Here is a 22,019-nt window from a genome sequence, read left to right on the forward strand (position 1 = left end):
TACGGTCTTAATTTCCAGTCTGACGCATTCCATCAGATGTTTATTATCAGTTTGTAGTAATTGAGCCCTAGTTTCAAAATGGTGTGTCTACATCTGTTCAGTGATCTAGGTCGGTCTTCTCCTCAGAATGTTCTTTCCTTGCAGCAACAAAACAGTAGTAAATGCCTATGCCGTTTAATATGACACGTTTAAGGTGCATGAATAAAAAACATTTAACAGTAGTAAATGCCTATGCCGTTTAATATGACACGTTTAAGGTGCATGAATAAAAAACATTTAACAGTAGTAAATGCCTATGCCGTTTAATATGACACGATTAAGGTGCATGAATAAAAAACATTTGACAGTAGTAAATGCCTATGCCGTTTAATATGACACGTTTAAGGTGCATGAATAAAAAACAGGTTAACATGCCCCAAGTCTTATCACATTAACATTCCAAGGTTTGCTTGTCTTGTTTTGTTTGTTTCTTTGGTTTAACTTTTGCAGCGACGCCATTTTTGACCATTTCGAACAAGACTAAATTCACCATTGTGTCTTTGACGTGTATTGTAAAAACGTTATTCATTTGTGTCCTTTGACGTGTATTGTAAAAACGTCAATCATTTGTGTACTTTGACGTGTACTGTAAAACGTCATTCGTGTCCTTTGACGTGTATTGTAAAAACGTCATTCATTTGTGATGATAACAGTGCTTGCATAATTGAACTTTATATCACCGACAAAAATAGGTCACTGTAACCCTGTTTTAGTGAAGGTTATTTATCATTTGGTGTTAATCTCGTGCCCAAAGTGTGAGAATCACACAACAACTGATAATCTCTTTCAAAAGCTGAACTCCGTCCATGCATTGCAGAAATAAATACATTATAAAGAATAAACTTTTTATTCGTGACAAACAACAAAATAGACACAGGAAGGCTAAAAAACGATGGCAATCCCCTTACAGAACATGATAATATAATTTTGCTTTTGAAATACCTGTATCAATTATATTTTAACTTCCGTTAATATAATGTGTATGAATGATAGTCCTGTGTATACGAATGACAGGTACAAAATTCGTTACTAAGGATATTTTGGTTACTCTATATCCTAATTGTAATATCACTGTATATGACATATTACGGTAGAAAATGCAATGCCCATTCTTAGAAAAATACCTATGTTGCCTTGAAGTTTGCACAGTAAAGTCGATACTTAATATCATTGGTAATTTTGAGATTAATAAAACATCACCGTTTCTGAAGGCAAATTACATCCGCATAATGTAAATCACGTTCACAATGCTGGTACTTAACACAACATAAGTAAATTGCAAAAGAAAAATAAAAGTAAATTACCCTATTGTCACATCTGCTATGTATGTATGTATGTGTATGTGTATACAAGATTTCATTCTAATAGATACAAACATATTTCTTATGTGTATAAACCTGAATAAAGATTCTGTACTTATGGGCGTATGTCCCGTATTCATTAGACTGTCTAGATTCTAGTGTTTCCTGAAACTCAAGTCAAAGGTGGTAAAATGTTATTTTTCCTTTAACAGCACATAAAAGTATGAAAGCTATATCATGCCGAAGCGTACGGGCTTACGAGCTCTGTCCAAGGTCACGCATTTGATTGCCTGGTCTGGTCTGGGCAGGGAGTCAAGCCCGTTCATTTCTGATCGCATGTCCAGCACACACGCCACAAAATCTCCCCCCCCCCCATTAATTTGGTAAATAATGAAGACATTTGTTGCTATACAGAACTCTCAGAGCAGATGTTGCAACTTAATTATTTGAAAACTTTGATTAATCTGCATGATTCAAGGTAAAAGTTGCAACTTAATTATTTGAAAACTTTGATTAATCTGCATGATTCAATGTGTAGATGTTTGTTGAGTTTTGGGTTTAAAAGGCACTTTGGGACTCTTTCATTATATAGTGACGATAAAATGAAACTAAGTGCCCTACCGCAGGATATACCAATGCAACCTAACCAATCTGAAGCAGGATATACCGATGCAACCTAAACAATCTGAAGCAGGATATACCGATACCGATGCAACCTAAGTAGTCTGAAGCAGGATATACCAATGCAACCTAACCAATAAGAAGCAGGATATACCGATGCAACCTAACCAATAAGAAGCAGGATATACCGATGCAACCTAACCAATCTGAAGCAGGATATACCGATACCGATGCAACCTAAGTAGTCTGAAGCAGGATATACCGATGCAACCTAACCAATCTGAAGCAGGATATACCAATGCAACCTAAACAATCTGAAGCAGGATATACCGATACCGATGCAACCTAAGCAGTCTGAAGCAGGATATACCAATGCAACCTAAGCAGTCTGAAGCAGGATATACCGATGCAACCTAACCAATCTGATGCAGGATATACCGATGCAACCTAAGCAGTCTGAAGCTCTATCAACTGAGCTAGGGGAGAGCAAACTGGAGTTGCGCAAAGGGGGCAAACTCCGGCTGAGGAATCGTCTGCAAGAATCTAGTTGTAAATTCTGTAAAAGACCGTCCGATAATTTGAGCAAGTCTTCTTAAAATTTTCTATGAAGAGAAGTGACGACACTGTAAAGGGTATGAACTTTCAAATTAGATTTGAAAACAAAATCTAAGTCAGTTTTTTAAAATCTGTGTCCTCTTTTGAACTTCCAGACCTATTTTTCTTTACATACGATATTATAAATACATGATTTTTGCATACATACATACATACATGCATACGTACATACATGGTATACTTTGTGACAATACAAAGATAATGCCCATGATAAACGGAAAAATGCAAGATGCTAACATGCCGACATAGTTTTATCTATGAAATGTCATGATAAGTAAACGAGTCTCATATACTATTCAAATAGTACGCTAAAGAACACTTCTTTAACAAAAATATTACTACCTTTACTTCCGTGGCTTGCAATGGTAAATCTTCAAAAATTAAATCCCCCATCCCACCGTAGGAGAAACAATCTACAACTCCATATTCCAAACTGTGGCCCATGCGTAAACCAAAATCCGTTTTATATATATGTTTTTTCTCTCATTACGAAGCTAGGTCAAACAACTGTTTAACATGTCATTGTTAATGCAATTTTTGTATATATGACCTCTGAAAACCCTCCAGGGGATCTTCTGGGAGACGCCCTCAAAATCATACGCCTCTCGCAGATGGTCACCATGTAAACAACGTATGCATCGTGTTTGGTGAATTTCCACAAAGTTTGTCAGGAGATGTGATTATCGACTGACAGCATATACATATTACCTCACTAAAGCACGTGGTTACTAATGTTGTAAATACATCTTCACTACTTGCAAATATATATCCTTTCTGAGTTATCAATAATGCGGCCTGAAAACTCTATTTTGAGCAGAAACCCACTATATGACATAGTGCTGTGAAGTACTATCGAATTTTGGTACACAAAATATGAAGCAGTTTGCATGAATCGAGTTAATTTTTTTTTACATTTGCTACTGCTGAGAATAGCGTGAGGTTTGCAAGTTTATTTGAATCAGACCAAAGGTGCCTATAGTTGATACGATTGTGGGTAACTGAGACTCATGGTTCGAGAATAGTTCCACTTCCTCTGGTAGTTTGCTTCAATACGAGCAAGATCGTGCCAAACAGTGCGACCATGTTCAGTAGCTTGCAATGACTATTAACATTCTGCAATTTTATTTTCTAGAAGTTACAAAACACGTGCGATACCAAAAAATATCGAAAACCGACTACCATTCAAGCGCATAACTGAAAGCTAAGAAGTAAAACTTTTCCTAAAGCTATAGCAATATCCTGGTCTTTAATTTAAACATATTTATATTCATGCACTAAAAAGTCTTTACACAGTTGATTTCATAGTTTTATCTTATACAGGACAGATGGGGATTCCGTGGAGTATCATCATATAAAACTATTGTTCTTACTTCGTGTTGTCTTTGACCCTTCATGCCAATGTTTAAATGGTTAAGTGAAAATTATGGACGCTCTCCACGAGAAAGCCGTTTGTTAATATCTGCGACAACTTCTGGCAATTCAACAATGCTATCGATCACGTAGTGCGCCCCCGCCTTCCTCAACACATCGCGCGATCGTTCGGTGCGCTGCGTGATTTCTTCCTTAGATAATTCATTTTCGTGTTCCTGCGAGTCAATATCCATGTAGTTGCTGTATCTAGCTACACCCACACCCCAACACCCGCCTTCTAACGCCTCCCCGACACCCGATATCGTGTCGTCAACTTTGACGACACTTTGGATCGGATGAACATCGAGCAGATCCATATTTCTATACAACATGAATGGCTTTGGGCGGGCACCATGCAAAACGTCATCCCCGGCAACGGAGGCGTCTGGAACGTATCCTTGCTTCTTGGCGTCTTCAAGCAAAACGTCAACCATGGATTTCAAAAAGCCAGTTGTGGAACCAATTTTTAACTTGAATTCTTTTCTGAGAAGATCCACAGATTTAGCAGTGCCAGGTATGAGTTCCGTATACTGTCGCAGGCAGCTTATCTGCATCGGTACAAAGTCTTTGAACATTTTGTCCACGTCGCTCTGGTCCGGGTATTTCCCATGAACGTCCCTCCATCTCTGTCTGACTTCGGGTAACTCGGTAATAGCTTTAATGTGAAGATCCTTTCGAAGACCCATAGGAAGGCGAGATTCCTTCATTGAAATTGGCACGCCATGCTTCTTGAAGACCTGAAAAATAATTACGACAATGCTAAGATCTTTCAACATGTTTTCTTGCAAAAGAACAATTTAAAAGCGGCAAAATGATAAATTAAAAGTACGAGTTGAATATTCAGGTCGCACCTTTATATGATAAGATGAATTTAGCACCTTGCCTACACATTCGATGGAATTTGAGTCAGCAGCACAGATGTAAATTCAGGGAGAGAGAGAGAGAGAGAGAGAGCAGAATAAATATGAATCTGGTACAAAATTCTTATTAGATCTTATTAATGTGTGATAGACATTAACAACAACAAAATAAAATTCACATATTTCAGCGGTTACCTATTTTGACCCCCCCCCCCCAACTATCGGATAGATCCTCTTAATAAAAAATTAAAGAGGGAAAGGAAAGGGCTTGGTTTTTAACGTCACTTACATGTGTGCATTTGCCTTTTCATGTGCAGTTATTATGCATATGTAGGTAAAATGTGGGGATGTAAATATCCCAGCTACGACTAAGGTTATGCCTCAGGGTCTGGAAAAAACACGTGGATGGAAATTATTTATCATACATATGAATATTCATGCTCTGCAACATTACCTTAGCTAGCATTAGGTGGGCGTCTCGATAAAAGATATCACTGACTGATACTATATCTAGCATTGTGTGGGTGTCTCGATGAGAAAACATAGCGTTGAGTGATACTATATATAGCACTGGGCGGGTGTCTCGATTGTTTAAAATATGCAGCCCAGTACATGTATCTAGCCAATGAATTACTTTTTAATTCCCAGTAACTGTAAGTGTATAGTGTGGATATTTCTGCCGTTTTAAAAATATTATCCTGATGTCATATACAGATGAGAAAACAGCATTGGCTGATGCTAGATAAACATTTATTTTTCCTGGGGCAGATATTATTAATGCACGCATATTCACCATTTGATGCACTGCAACTATGTAAATACACGGTTTATTTGGTGCAGGTCTCAACAGATTCGACTTCCTCAATGGTTTTATATTCACCTCTTAGCTCCGCACCCAAGCGATACAGGCCAACTCCTATTGCTGGATTAATGTACACTAACAGTACTGACACTGACCCAAGTTTTTAACCTTCTGTTTCAGTTCAAGGAAGTTTTTTATTTTTTTGCAGCAAAATGTCTTTACGTTTTCACGCATATAATTATTTTGGCCTGTGACCAATAGTGTCACAAGTAGCATCATACTATATGTTTTTTTCTTTCTTTTTGTCCCTTTTGGGCCCAGCAGCAGAGAGGGTGAACAGACCATAGAATTCCGACAAAACAAATAAAACAAACAAATAAAATCATCTCGTAGAAAGGTCAAGATTTTTACAAATAAACTTTTCCTTGAGATGTTTTATTTCTGTAATGGACGATTGTACTAATAAAACCTCAGTTCGAAATAGTATCTGAAAAAATAAAGTACTCTACGTGTTTATTTATTTCTTGTTTATTTTTTTGACGACCAACGTTGGTAGGTACCCTCTCTGCTGCTATTAATTTACCACCATACCAAGTTTGATGAATATTTTTCAACGCGTTCTCGCTGTCGTTTTTCCTCAACTGTTTCATTTTCATCTGAATCTTCGGAATTTGTTCTATGTTTCAAGTAATATTCAAGTTCTGATGGTGGTTTTTCTATTTTTGGATTTATGTTCTTTCTTTTTCTGTAATAGTTCATCAAACTTCGATATCGATCTCCACCGCAATTTTTGCAAATCTGATATAATCCTCTAACGCCGTTGTTACATCCAACACAACTTCGTGGACCAGCATGAAGGTTTTTCTTTATAAGATAATTATGTTTCTTGCAATATTCTCCACGGCATTTTTTATTACATTTATCTGTTGTTCCTTGACGCAGCCACGCACAGTTGTTCATTATCTGTTTAATTTAATTTAATTTTATCATCATCCCTGTTACCCAAATATTTTATCAAGACCCACACGATATCTTGTTCTTGGATCATGTAAATTTATTGTTATAAATCCATGTGGAGTAGCTTGCGCTCGTGAGAAGAAATTTTTGAATTTAATTATATCCATGTCACCACCACACCAAGTTTGATGAATATTTCGCAACGTGTGTGTGTCTACGCCATTAAACACAACTAAAATGTTGCAGTTGTCCCTGATCACCTTCGGAATTTGTGTATATCGTTGAGTAACATAAATCACGTCTGTATTTTTATGTCTACCTCGGGAAAATATTCTGGCTGGATTTGATTGTTTATCTAGCATCACATCGTCGTATACAACTAAATTATTAATAAATCCGTCTATGGAATCTACGGATGGTGCTTGAACGTTGACCATGTATGAGATGCACCATCCGTGTAAAATTCTTTCTTGGCGTCGTGAATTTTCGAGATCAGACTTTTATTTTTCGGATCAACCAAATCTCGCAGTGGCAAGTCAGAAAATAATCTGTCAAGGTTGAATTTATATTTAACAGGCCTAGTTTGGGATAATCTCTCAAACTCGTTCATATAATTAAAACAAATATTTAAATAAAGAAAATTATATATATATATATATATATATATATATATATATATATATATATATATATATATATATATATATATATATATATATATATATATACAATGTCTCAATGCAGATGGTTGATGATCGGCTCAGTAAATCGATGCAACAAATCCTGTAGAAAGGAATTTTGTTGGATGCACTTACAAAACATACGACGAGGAAGTCTAGGACCAATACCGTGTCTGCGGTGTGGTATTGGAGTGCGAGGAAAAACAGAATTATGTGGAAAGTGCGGCGAAAAACGGTTCAGAGAACTTAAAAGATATTATGACAAAAAAAATAATAGCGGTGAAAACGCTATAAAATCCGTGGAGGATTATATATCAAGATTTCAGACAAACAATGATTTAAACGAATAATATTATTATAATGGAGCAAAATATATTTGTCCCATATCCTGTCATAACAAACTATGAATCAAATATTAATGGTATCATCAGACACTGCAAGTTGAAGAGACAAGTTGGTTGTATTAATAATCATGGTTATCTAAGGTTTACTGCTGGAGAGAGAAAACATTATCTATGTCATAGATTTACGTATGAATGTCATAATGGGATGATCAATGACGGTCTTGTTATTGATCATATTGACGGGGATACTCAAAATAACTCCCTACACAACCTTCGTGTTGTCACTCGAAGCGTGAACTCTGCATGTGGTAATACAGGAAGATGTAAGACAATCGGAAAGAGGGCGGTAATTTCCACAAACATAGAAACTGGCGAAAAAGTTATATTTCGTTCAATATCTTCTGCTGCGAAATATTTTGATATTCACCCACAATCAGTACAAAGAGTGGCAGAAAATATATATAAAACCGCTTTCTCGAAAAAATATAAACAGAAAATTACCTTTCAGTATCAATAATTATCATCACCACATTGAATTAATTTTTTTAATTTATGTCACAGTAGGTCCTCCATATACTACTGAATTTTGATTATATAAAAGGGAGATTACTTTGTAATATATAGTTTTCTTCGTAGATTTTTGATTTTTTATGATCGTAATTAGTCAGTTTAACTAATTACATCGTAATTAATTACTCGTAGAAGTATTATTTATGGTTTTTAAATATTTCCCATCATACAACATTACGAGAAATCATGATAATGTTATTGATCCGCAAGGAAGCTGTGTAGGTACAGAACAGAAACCGTTGTCATGGTAATCGATCTGCAGGTGTGTGTTCATGCCACTGTTATTATTGATTCGCAGTCTGCTTAGGAAAAACGCTGTTTTATATTCAGAAACTGTTGTTATTCAGAAACCGCTGTTTTATATTCAGAAACTGTTATTATTCAGAAACCGCTGTTTTATATTCAGAAACTGTTATTATTCAGAAACTGTTTTATATTCAGAAACTGTTATTATTCAGAAACTGTTATTATTCAGAAACCGTTATTATTCAGAAACCGCTGTTTTAGTGTAAATATTGGTTCCTTAGCTATATAGCTTAACTATATATTAACTTCCGAAACATATGTTCGTAACAAGGTTTGATAGCTCAATCAGTATGGTATTGGACTGTGACGCTCGCGGTCCAGGATCGAACCCCCATGGCTGACAATTTGTCGGTGGTGTGCGCATAATTGCGATTTTTATAATAGTGGGGGAACCGCAAAAAAACCCCAGCTCAGCAAAATTCAACCACAATATTGACTTGTGGTTGATACATATTTTCGTATCACCCACTGGATTAATTATTGTGGGTGGGATTTTTGCTAAGCGTATATGTTTGTACTGTCCTTAGTTAGGTTATATGTTTGTGCCGTCCAATGCATAATCTGAGCTCGCTAATACACTCGATAGGGGCTCTTCATTCATAATCTGAGCTCGCTAATACACTCGATAGGGGCTCTTCATTCATTGTATATAACCATTTCATTGTATATATCCATTTCATTGTATATATCCATTTCATTGTATATATCCATTTCATTGTATATATGTTATGTGTATATCCTCTAAACTTGGTAGATTGCGGTGGCAAGCTACGAGTTTAATGAGGATTGTGCTGTCCTTAGTTAGTTATATGTTATGTGTATATCCTCTAAACTTGGTAGATTGCGGTGGCAAGCTATGAGTTTAATGAGGATTGTGCTGTCCTTGTGCCGTCCTTAGTTAGTTATATGTTATGTGTATATCCTCTAAACTTGGTAGATTGCGGTGGCAAGCTACGAGTTTAATGAGGATTGTGCCGTCCTCCCTCTTGGGCCTTCTAGACCGTTGTTTGGCGGGTTAGGGGCTCTCGTAGAGGGAATATTTGCCTAATGAACTTGGTAGATTGCGGTGGCAAGCTACGAGTTCTTGGTTGTGCTGTCCCTGAAACATCCCGACGAACTCGCTAAACACTCGATAGGGGTTCTAGGGATATTTTTTTTTTATTTTAAAGATTTATATATTATATAATGAACCATGAAAATATCAATGATGTAATTGTTGCTATTAAAAAATTGAAAAAAGATGGAATTAATATATCTGATGAACTTAATCCTGAAAAAAAAGTTTCTGACTTTGAGATTTTACAAGAACGTAAAACCCAGGGGACACACACACTATCATCTGAATACAGGCTCATGAAGCGGATTCAGGCGGCAATGTTTCAGTCGCTAGCTACCGTAGAAGATGATCATGTGAAGGAGTTCGTTCCTCTCTCTGCCGCCGTAGAAAGAATTAAATCGTTATTATCCCACGAGTATGAGGCAAAGAAAACGATTAGTACTCGCATAAGACTATTAAGAAAAATTATGTCAGAGAGTAACTTCGTTACTGGTGAAACGATCCAGAGTAACTTCGTTACTGGTGAAACGATCCAGAGTAACTTCGTTACTGGTGAAACGATCCAAAGTAACTTCGTTACTGGTGATAATGAAAATGAAAGTTGTGGTAACTGGGGTCCATGTCAACGCTGACCACGTGTAGTGTAAAATGATCAAATTTTCAGAAAAAAAAATAAATAAAAATCAGGGAAAAATAATATTTTTTCACAAATACGCGATTTTGACTACCAACTACCCCGTCAGAAATAAGAAAAAATTGATATTTATTTTACAAAATACAAGAAAAATGCACGAATTACTTGATCCTGACGGGGTAGTTGGTAGTCAAAATCAAGAAAATTCTAACTTTGTCAAATTGTTCCTAATAAATTTTATTTATTATAAATTAATTTTATTTATTAATAATATTATTTTTACTGAAGATTTTTTTTTTTACTAAAATCAAGAAAAATGCACGAATTACTTGATTCTGACGGGGTAGTTGGTAGTCAAAATCAAAGAAAAATGTACGAATTACTTGATTTCTGACGGGGTAGTTGGTAGTCAAAATCAGGAAAATTGAGCAATTTCGTTGTATTTTAGTAAAAAAAATAAAAATCTCAGTAAAAATAATATTATTAATAAATAAAATTAATTTATAATAAATAAAATTTCTTATTTCTGACGGGGTAGTTGGTAGTCAAAATCAAGTAATTCGTACATTTTTATGTTTCTGAGGGGGTAGTTGGTAGTCAAAATCAAGTAATTCGTGCATTTTTATGTTTCTGACGGGGTAGTTGGTAGTCAAAATCAAGTAATTCGTACAATTTCAGTAAAAAAATAATAAAAATCAGGAAAATTAATAAATCTTATTTTTTTTTGTGATAGAAATTTTAATTTTTACTTTCATCGACCAGCTTTTTTAGTTGCCTAGGCCGATTAATTTGTACCAAACACAAATTTGTGCCAGTAATAATAAAATATTTTTTTATTTATTTTTTTAAGTTGATCAAATTTGAGTCTGATCTCTGTTACAAATGTTCTTCTAACTGTTAAGAAATTCTCGTGTGTAAAAAACCCTCCATTACTTAAAGATCTACGATAAAGTCTTACGACTTTACATACAGATTTATCACAAGTTCTTCTCCACGTATGTCAATTAAGCGATTAAGGTGGTCTGTGAGTTTAAAATTGATTCGTGTTAACATATTATTGTGACACCGCAAATACACGGGATTAGTTGGTTCTTGCACGATTAAACTTCCAGGGGGAACTTGTGGTGTGAACGTGTACAGGATGTATCCTTGTTGAGCCTGATTTGATCTTCCGAGATCTATTTGATAGCTGCCATCGATTACGTCACAAACCAGATTGACCGCGACCGTCGGTGTTATATTAACGATTCCCGGAGATATGTGTCTTCCGCCGCCATGTGGATCATTATCATATCTAAGAACAACTGCTGGTGGAATTAATTTTCTCCATGCATCGAGTATTTTAGGAAAAAACTCATCAATGACATCACTGACAGATTTTCTTAACTCGGTTACACTATACCCGGGAAATTTAAAATTTGGTACATTGGCTTCTGTTAATTTATATTTTTCTAACCATTTACCTCCAAAAAATTTTTCAGATGGTTCTAAACTAAGCATCGCTTGAACTATTCGGTTATTAATATATTCCATATCTGATATAAGCTGATTTAATATTTCCACACGCGTGATGATTTTTTCACGCGATGACGCTGATATGTCAAAAATATGTTCGTTAAAATATTGATTTAGTTGATCTAGTTGTTTTTTACATTCTTGATTGATTTCCTGAAAATATTCAATAATATCACTCCGATAAATAGCAAAACTATTTGCTCTTTCCCCGGAATTTTTAAAAGCCCATAACTCATCAAAATCGTGAATTAAAACCTTGCTGAGCATTGATTTATTTTTAAAAATACGTAGTTTTTCCCCGTATGATGGATTAATTTCATGATATGATTGCCTATCCGTGACATAATCAGACTTTTTCGGTTCTGGTGGTATCGGTGTTATCGGTGGTGATATTTCAGGCCAACCTAGTACGGATCTTATCGTGGATTGATAAATATCAACGGCATAATCAGGCGAGTTTATTTCAATCGTCGAGGACAGGGTCGGTTCATGAACATTAATTGATATTTTTGATTCTTTTCCTGTTATTGATTTTATTCTACGCGCAAATTCCTCACTGATCTCTTCAATCTCATAACTGCCAGTTGGTATTCCAACAACAACCCAGTCAGGTGTTCCATCGGGTTTGTTGTTGTTAGCAAATATAAGCGAATTATTTGCTGGTGTACCATTAAATGATTTTGATCTGATATTTGGCCAGCTGTAATATACTCGTAATTGTGCTAGTGCTATTTCTTTTATTGGAATTGCAGTAGGAAAATTAACACTAAATTCAGGATTAATTGAACTTACCGAGATCATCGTTATCTTTGGCGGAGTTGTGTTGGTCACGATCTGCTGGAGTAATTCTGTCATTATTGATACTTGTATCTTTAATACCTTCGTCGTATATTTTGGTTATCATTGAAAATTCGAAATCAGATATAATTCCATCACTGAGACTCGCTGATAACAACGAGGATAATTTCGAGTATGCTACCGTCGCTGTATGTAATTTTATTTTGTAATCGGATAATTTTTCGTTCGCGCAAGTACATATTTTTTTTGTTATGATATTAAGCACACCTGCAATAGTTGTTGCTGCTGAAATACAAATAGTCACAGCTACTGGTGCCATCGTTGTCAACGCTGATAATATTACACCGGTTCCAGCAACAACAGCGGATACTGAATAAACAATCACATCAACGATAACCAATCGTCGTCGATATTTTTTTACTTTTACTGTATATTGATCGACTTGATCTTTTAGCGCCGCCTGCCATTCACGCGCTTGATTGTACCTGTATTGTGCACCGTCCATATATATTTTTATGCAGTAACCAATTGAGGTGTTTCAGCTACAAATTCCAAACACCACCAGAAGGATGTTGCGGTTAATTTCTTATCAGCTGCTTCCAGAATAAATATTTCCTCGGTTCCGTTATTTAATACAACAGATACAACCCCGGAAAACCTGTCGGTGGAATGACGCCATGGAAACGTTGTAAATATTTCAAATTTTGCAGCACTAAACACAGACAGCCTGTACACGCCAGTGACTGTTGCGGTATATTTGATAGTATTATTTTGCTGCGACCATGTTGCAAATCCCGATGATACCGTGCATACGATGTTTGTGATATGCCCGGGAGTTATTCCAGCTGAAATTTTAATCAAATTGGTTTTATTGATAATCTCAGGAATTCCCGCTACGATGTCTTGCTGTGTTTGTTTGATCGTGTCTAGGTCAGTTTTGATATCAGAAAGTTTCATGTTGATGACTGGAGGAGTGCCAAAGAACTTATCAATGGAATCATCGGTTTTTTGAAAATTTCTTCGAAGCCTCAAAAAACCGGTTACGTGAACATCATATTCGGCCCGTAACGTGGATAATTTACCGTCTACGGTGCCATAGTTGACGTCGACGTATTTTTTTGTTGCTGCGTCTTCGTCAGATGTTGGATCTCTTAAAACTACTATTTTGTTCCCGTTCATGCTAAGTTCACCCATCATTGTGTCACCGGTGTTTCTCACGCGATTAGCAACACTTTTTGCAATTTCATCTCTGATGGTTTTAAGTGACATACTTGAATCTCTGATTCTACCACCGTCAGTAAACACGGGAATATTATCCGTAACTGCACAAGTACTCGCCGGACTATATCATTCCATTTGATATTGCTGGTTTTTAGTTTACCATATCGATCCTGAAAAATAACAACTTCATCTGGGTCAACTCCAGCCAGGTTCATAATATCAGCGAGGTCATCCTTAGTCACATACTTCGACAGATCAACGTCGCCGTGCTTTTTCTTAACGCGTGAAGATCTTCCGTAAATGTCAACCATTATAATAAGACCCGTTGTTTAAAATGCTTTACGCGCAACAAATCGGTTGCTTGTATAATCGTGCACGACTTTATATGGCGGCCTGGATGATTTTGATATAGCGTCGAGTACATTAATTACTTCACGGCCGCATATTGGCGGATCTGTCATTGTTTGTGTGGGTAGCGTTGAATACCAAACTTTGGAACCAGAGGTTCCTGCGTGAAGTGGTGCGACATACTTGATAAATTCAACAGGTGGAGCTAACCCGTACGAATCAAAATAAACAATTCCACGTGGATCAACCGCGTATGATACCCAATGAGTACCAGGTCCAGAACGTTCATCGAGATTAATAATACCTGTTTCTAGTTTGTTTGGTTGTTTCGGTAATTGATCTCGCATAAAAACACCTCTAAAGGCAGATATTTTTAATTTTTTAGCGGCATTAAGTAAATCAAAATTTGATGCTGGAACGTCTAACGAAATGATCCTGGAAGCCTTAGGCCTCTCCCCCAACGAGATCCTGGCAATCTTAAGCCGCGTCCCTTTTTTTTGTATCCTTGCCCTGTTGCTTTCTTTAGTGCCATTCCAGCAGCTGTTCCAACAGCACCCAACGCGGCTGCTTTTGCTACGGCTGGAGCAGCTGCAGCTATTAATGCCGGAATGGCCGCGAGAAGTGGGAATATACCACCGGTTTTAAACATGTCTTTGATGGCGCTCGGGGAGAGATGGAATTGAACTCCAGTTTTTGATTCTAGGGCTTTATTGAAATGTTTAATCTGATTATTTGTCAACGATAATTTGTTTGGACCACCACTAATATGATCTCGTTTTAGTGATATTTTAGTTCCGCATTTGTTGGCGGTTTTTGATTGAAGCTTTTTTACCTGACCGGGAGTCAGAGTAACATTAACATGACTGTACGACATTTTTTATATAAATAATATTTTTTCTGAATAATTAAAGATTTTCCACCGGTGCATCAACAACTCTCATTCGACCACTACCACCTTCAAGTAACATGGCTTTGTCACTAAGTATGACCGCGATCGCTCTGTAAAAGGCACCAGCACCTGGTGGGTTAGTAACATGAGCTCGAAAGTGTATATCAACAACAGATTGTTTGGATAAATCAAGATGTTCTAGTGAAAAATAATAAATCGGATATAGACCTGTAAAATCTAATTGTGATATTTGCAAACCGGTATCTATATTTTGATCACGTCCCATGAATGACATTAAACGATGATATGCGCGCGCTACATGATTTTGATCAAAATTTAGTTGTATATTTTCTGTTGGTTCTTGATGTCCATTTATCCGTAAGGAAACTTCATTAACTCCAAGGTTATCAAATATCATATGTGAAAGTTGTTGATCATTTATCCGGTCAATATTTTGCAGTGCAATAAAAATATGTCGTGGTGCAGAAACACCCTGTTGTGATGCTATATGCCATGTAAATAAACCATTAATATTGCTTTGAACAGCATCTGTGGTTACTGTTAACCATGATAGAAATGATTTACCGCCTTGATCCATAAAAGATAGTAATTTTTGTTCCTCAGTAATAGATGGAGTTATTACTGGCATCCACAATGAAAGTTTTGATATATTTACTTTACCAGCAGCAACAACACCAGCACCTCGCCAGATTGCATCATTATCATCACCTTTTCTTACGAGCACAATTGTGTGTTTAGCTCCAAAGATGACCTTTCTAACATTTCTGCAAAATCCAAAGATGTGAGATAATGGAATTGCACACGAAAAATTTCTATTATCTCCCGACAGCGTTGCTCGGCGTGTTGCAAATCCCAGGTTGTAAGTCGGGGCAATATCTTTTATGATTTCAAAATCACCTGCTGGTCTAGTTTCACGATCGGGGTTGGCAGCTTCTGCCTGATTAGCAACATAAATATTTTGTGGTGCAAGTAACTTGATATACTGATTATGGTTGGCGTTGTCGGTGATATCCTTGGCAAACATCATTGTTGGACCAGCTGATCTTGTAAAGTCGTCAGAATATCTCGCCAGACCAATTATTGTTGTAGCAACGTCGACATCATTCTGAATTGATTCAATATTTTTTCCATCAATCATGTATGTGGCGCCACTAAATAATGCCATAATCCCGTTGTTGACAAAACCAACACGCAAATTAGCAGCATATGGCGTATTAGCTACAACATCCGTTACAAGTCTACCTTCTACTTCAATAAACGCCTCAGCGGGCAAGAAATATCTACTTGTATCATGAACCTGTAATTCGATTCTCCCTCGCTGATTTGGTAGTCTTGCGTCATAGGAATAAAATTGATAATCACGTATAGATTCATACTTAAGGACAGGTGCCTCCATATCAAATGCTGGGTCTGATTCGCGCCTGAACATTTTTATTATAGTTACCATTTTTCAAATGATGATCATCGTCGACGAAGACCGCTTCCTGCTATTAAATTTGCTGTTATATTTTTTTTCTGCTTCTTCAGATATCGCCGCTAGTTTTTGATTTGCAGCTTGATTTATTATTTTACTTACGTCTGCGGGCATCACCTCAGTACTTGCCAGTTTCACCGGTGGTTGTTGTTTTCGTCGCAATAATCGTGCTAGTCTTTCCTTGATCGCCGAGAACGCCTTACCAGCAACATTGACAATTGCACCAGGAGCTTTATCACGAACAATATCAATAGCCTTCATCGATAATTGTTTTGCAACAGGTGCTACTTTTGGAGCTATCCTTGTAAATAATCCCTGAATAACATCACCAAGTCCATTTCCGTAAATAACACTATAGATTGGTAATCGTGAGTTTACCGCTCTGACCTGTGCGGGTTTGCGATGATTATCATGCACAATCATCTTATTTTATTTACCATTTATCTAATCGCGGTGACTAATCATCAACGAGCTCATCAATAAGTTCTCGGTAAACGCCGATATCCATGATACCACCTTGAAATAGTCGCCGACAAATATCAGCTGCTTCATTGGTTATTTCTGGTGAATTATTTCCAGCTCGTTTTCCTCCTATGAGAACTTCTAACCGTGACACGTCATTGATGATATTATCAGGACATAAACCAGATCCTGTTTTAGGTTCATCTTGAGGTGTTTTAAATACTGGTGGTTACATTACCGGAGTAAGTACTTCAGTGGTGACCGGGGGTGAGTCACCTTCTCGAAATCCATCTGGTGAATCTATCGGTGCAAATGTTATATCCGGTGCAGAAATTTTACGTAAAGGTGAAGGAAGTTTCCGCTGGGGTGATTTAAGTGACTCTTTAGCCCTTTTAATTTCCGACTTCAACCTTTGCTGCGGCGAAGAAGATTGCTGTTGTTCTATTTGTTGCAGAGGTGGAGGAAGCTGATACTGGGAGGACTCTCCTTGTCCTAGTTGTTCCCGTCTCCCTCTAAGTCTATTTACTTCTTCATTAAATCTTTTAAATTCTTGACCTCTAGCTTGTTTTTTATTGTAATATACACGATATATCCATTTAATGAAATCATCATCATTTGTTTTTCCATAAAAGGGTTTTAAAAAATTAGATTCATCAGATATATTATCTAATATCATCTTAGGTAATTTCTCTCTTTCAGTTTTTCTAATTTCCTCAACAACTCCTTCGTTAAATCTTGCAATTAATTTTAAGCTTTCTCCTGCTGATTTGGATTTAGATGCAAGTTTTTTTCTCACATCGGCGACTTCAGTACGAAGTTCTCCAATACCTTCAAGTATTTCCTCACCAACAGGTGGAGGTTGAGCTGCAGCTATGTCAGTTGGAAGGTCTCGTAAAATCTTCTTTGCCTGTTTAGTTCTTCTCGCTATTTTTTCTGATACCGGAAGAAGATCTTCTTTGATGACAGTTGTAACTTTCTCAGTAGCTGCAGTGACGGGCTTAAATAGTTTTTTAGTTTTTTCTTCATACTCAACTTGTGCTTCTTGCTGCGCTTGTAGATTTTTTCTAAATGAGTCTTTGACAGGAAGAAATTTTTTAATTGCTTCTAATCGTTCTCGAGCTGTTCTTGCAGTATGAGATTCTGGATGTATCATTTTATTATAACATAATAATTTAATTAATATCAGCAGAAGAGGAGCAGCAGAGAGGGTACCTACCAACGTTGGTCGTCAAAAAAATAAACAAGAAATAAATAAACACGTAGAGTACTTTATTTTTTCAGATACTATTTCGAACTGAGGTTTTATTAGTACAATCGGTCATTACAGAAATAAAACATCTCAAGGAAAAGTTCATTTGTAAAATCTTGACCTTTCTACGAGATGATTTTATTTGTTTGTTTTATTTGTTTTGTCGGAATTCTATGGTCTGTTCACCCTCTCTGCTGCTGGCCCGGATAGTCGCCAAAGCCTTTACCCAACCCAAACCCCTTTGACTTGGCAAGCAAGCTACAATGTGCAACCCGTGGATAATCAATCCTGGAAACTAGTCAAAACACAAACACGTTTCTTAACGTTGTATAAGGCTACTAGACAGTATCTGCTGGAACGTTCGATACTTCCCAGGCTGTATAAGCTCGCTGTCTGATTATTACGCAGTTACGATCGAGGCAGATGATATCCCAGCAGTCGATGTTGAGTGCCTTAAATCGAGATCAGCTACTGTGATCTAATATGCACAGAGTTAAAACAGCTTTGCTGACATAGAAATATAACTGAAAGAACTGGTAATATCCGGTCCTGCAATTACTAGATATGCTTACCGTTACACGTGGCCGTGGATATGTATAAATAGTAATAACGTATTTTTCGATATTAGCTGAATATGGAGATGGTCATTTCCGTTTCTTCCAAATACTTCTTAACGGCAATTACGTGGCTTTTCGTTTACTTTCTCAACACAGTACTTGACCGTGAAAACTTAAATAAGTTATTGACGGACTTCCTAATTAGAGGTCTTTCAACATATATAAGCATTCATACCATGCTTCACCTAAGAAAAACCGCACAACAGCAGAAAATACAAATATGAAGTCGTACGTGAAAAGCTGAATTACTGAGACCCATAGTTGCACTGAACCAACCTGCTCCACCACCGGTTACTTATCCACCATGTGAAGTTCTATGTGACCCACTGTTATGCGTTGGGGCGGGATGCTCCCAATGTTTATTTGAATTACTGTGGAATTCTCACCCTGGCTCGTTTTGTAGGAAGTGAAATTAGTGATAGAGAGAGGTAAAGCTCCGAGCCCCCAGTCAGCAATACCGACAATTAAATTATTAAGAACACAAAGGTGAAATTCAAAAGAATAATAATTTAATACAAATTAAACGATATTAATTTCTCAACCAATCTTCTTCCTCTCGACCATGTAACAACCTATTTCATCACGTGATTATAGTGTAGATGGCTTTCCCCTGTACTTGGTTTCTATTCATCTGTGTTTACTCCGCCAATTCATTTCCTCCTTCCGGCGTTCTCCGTACTCGGATTCTTCCTATCCTCTTCCCCTTTTGTCTTCTTTTCTCCTCCTCCTTCTCTCTCTCTTTCTCCAGCAACTACTTGTTCTCGGCCTACTGCCTTGTTCTATCCTGTTTCTCTGAGACTCGGGACTTGACTACCCGGTAGTTCTGTCCCCAAAAGCTTCCTTTACGAAGCTTTCTGTCCTTGAATGTACCAAGGTTTTTCCCGCAAAATCACGAGTGGCTCCCGGAGTTATTGCTTCAACTTGTCAGCACGATGCTTCACAATGACTAACTCGTTCCCAGCCCAAATGACTGTTAAAGTCTGGTTGGAATTGATGGCCCCACCCTTCCTCAGTTCTGATTGGATATCAATTCTACCCTAGTCGGTCCAGTTTAACAGACGAGCCTCAGGCCATCTGTCAACGCGGGGAGATGTACAACAACATCGAGGGTCTTCTGTTCGAGCACAAAGCTTCTAACGTCTACATGTTAGTTTTGACACCAAACGAAGAGTACTCTTGTACAAACACGAATCGCCACGACAGTGCAGGGTCGACATACTCATGGCGCTAACCCATTCCTTTGTTCCTGACTTACGTAATCGCGGGCAGGCAAACGTGACACACCATCGGTCACTAATCCACCACCGGTCACTAGTCCAACACCGGTCACTAATCCAACACCAGTTGCCAATGCAGCAACGGTACAACTAAAACAATTTGCACCTGAACATAATATACGAATACCATGAGAAGCAGACATACTTGCCATAAGAGACGTGTTTTTTTATTATAGAAAAACGTGGTTGTAATAAAAAATTCGTTTTCGAGATGAACAAAATCGTATTTCATCTGCTATTCCTACTTAATCAGCTGAGTATGTTAGCGAAAAAGGTACAGCAACCACAATACCTGAATTCAAATTGTATTGGCGTAGTGGTGAGTTATAAATCATAAGGCAAGTATCCCACACACATACAAACCAGGTAAAGAAGCGCGACAACTATTAACACATATGATTCCTGGAATCACATTGGTATTACAAAACTTTGGCCACTTTGGAGTTAAAGTAGCATGCATCTAGTTATGCTGCTAAGTCGCGACAAAAATGGATTTAAAACTACTATAATGTGGATCCATAGTGTTGCTCGTACAATCCTGAACCGTAACGACACCAGCGCCATCTATGACGAAATTCTTGAGACGTTTAAGAAATACACCAATTTAAGATCGGGATGGACTCCTGAAAGGTGTGCCCAAATTGAAGTACATATCTCACCATATCAGTCGTTTCGTGGATACAGTTACATACCAACACAGCGTGGGTACCGCCAAGGCTAGTTATAAATAAAAAGAACTTTAACAACATATGTTTTGAACGGGCAATTTTATCGGCGTAATATCTTTCTAGTGATAACTAAAGAAAACTACCCGCAGCACCTGAGTGAATTTAATTTGGTAATAATGAATTTCCCATGCAGGTTACCAAAGTCACGCTGAACAAATCTGAAACATTTAACCCAGTCATCGTGGTTAAAGTGGTCATCTATGATAAAGGCTTTTATCAGCTTGTACTATCCCCGCTTGGACAACATGGACGAACTTAGATGGACTTGTTGCTGCTGAGTGAAATGAAAAAATCTGAATCGGCATGGCACTAAATATGGATAAAGAATCTTTCTAGGTTGCTTAAGCGACACAGCAAGAACATACGCAAGAAGTATCTTTGCAGACGTTCATGTATGTATTTAATACAGCAGAACTGCTGGCCAACTATGACTTTTATTGTGGTGGTATTAGTGAAGAACTGCAGTGGACAATAATGCCAGAACCAGGTAAAAGCATTTTTACATTTACAGCGGTGAAACAAAAGATGAAAGTTTCTATATCATCTACGCAGACTTTGAATGTCTCAATGTTCCACTGGGAGGTAAGAATGCTGCCAACAACAACGAAACAACACAAGCTGCTGAGCAAGTCACATGCTAGTTTTGTTACACAGCAGTCAGGAGTGACGGGCAAAATGAACCACCAACCTTGACATTGATTCAATAAGGATATACTTGTTCGGGTAACAGTTATCGGACACAGATAAAGTAAACAAACCGATTGAAGTTATCACAACCAACAGAAACTACAGACCACATAAACGAATGAGGAACTCTTATGAACGTCGAGTTCTAATGTCAAGAATACCAGTTGATAGAACAAGAGAGGAGATGAGAACCTGTATTAAAAAACACGCTAAAATTAAAGGGGTAGAAGTAATTGACTCTCAGATATTAAAGCATTGGCGAGTAAAAGGAGGAAAGGACACTTTTACTGTTTTAATCACGGTAGATAAGTTAGACTTTGAGAAAGTTTTAGAGGAAGGTTTTTGGCCAAATTTTGTATGGGCAAGAGAATGGTATGAGGATTATGGTGATAAGGACACCCAGCAGTACTGGCGTAAATAAATAAAGGAGTAGTAAGTAAAATACATATATTATGGTAAATTGCTATATAGTCTTTGCAATACTTGTGTTGAAAATCTATTTTTCGTTAAGTCAACTAATGTCTAGTCATACATTTC

The 22,019-nt window shown here is 37.2% G+C and overlaps 1 protein-coding gene across 5 annotated transcripts in view; it reads right to left on the minus strand.

The window, feature by feature from the left end:
* Positions 1 to 867: 867 nt before the first annotated feature.
* Positions 868 to 22,019, minus strand: part of LOC149790778 (uncharacterized) — a 65,297-nt gene continuing 44,145 nt past the window's right edge. For 2 of the 5 annotated variants that reach the window (XM_089972839.1, XM_089972838.1), the window contains exon 3: positions 868 to 4,723. In XM_089972839.1, the coding sequence (XP_089828965.1) occupies positions 3,998 to 4,723 (726 nt within the window). In that variant the 3' untranslated portion in view covers positions 868 to 3,997. The remainder of the gene's footprint in view (positions 4,724 to 22,019) is intronic. The other 3 variants (XR_016423903.1, XR_016423902.1, XR_016423901.1) reach the window with 3 other exon arrangements.

This window comes from Sinohyriopsis cumingii, chromosome 10 (assembly GCF_028554795.1).
Source record: "Sinohyriopsis cumingii isolate HCF-2022 chromosome 10, ASM2855479v2, whole genome shotgun sequence".
Classification (NCBI taxonomy): Eukaryota; Metazoa; Mollusca; class Bivalvia; order Unionida; family Unionidae; genus Sinohyriopsis; species Sinohyriopsis cumingii.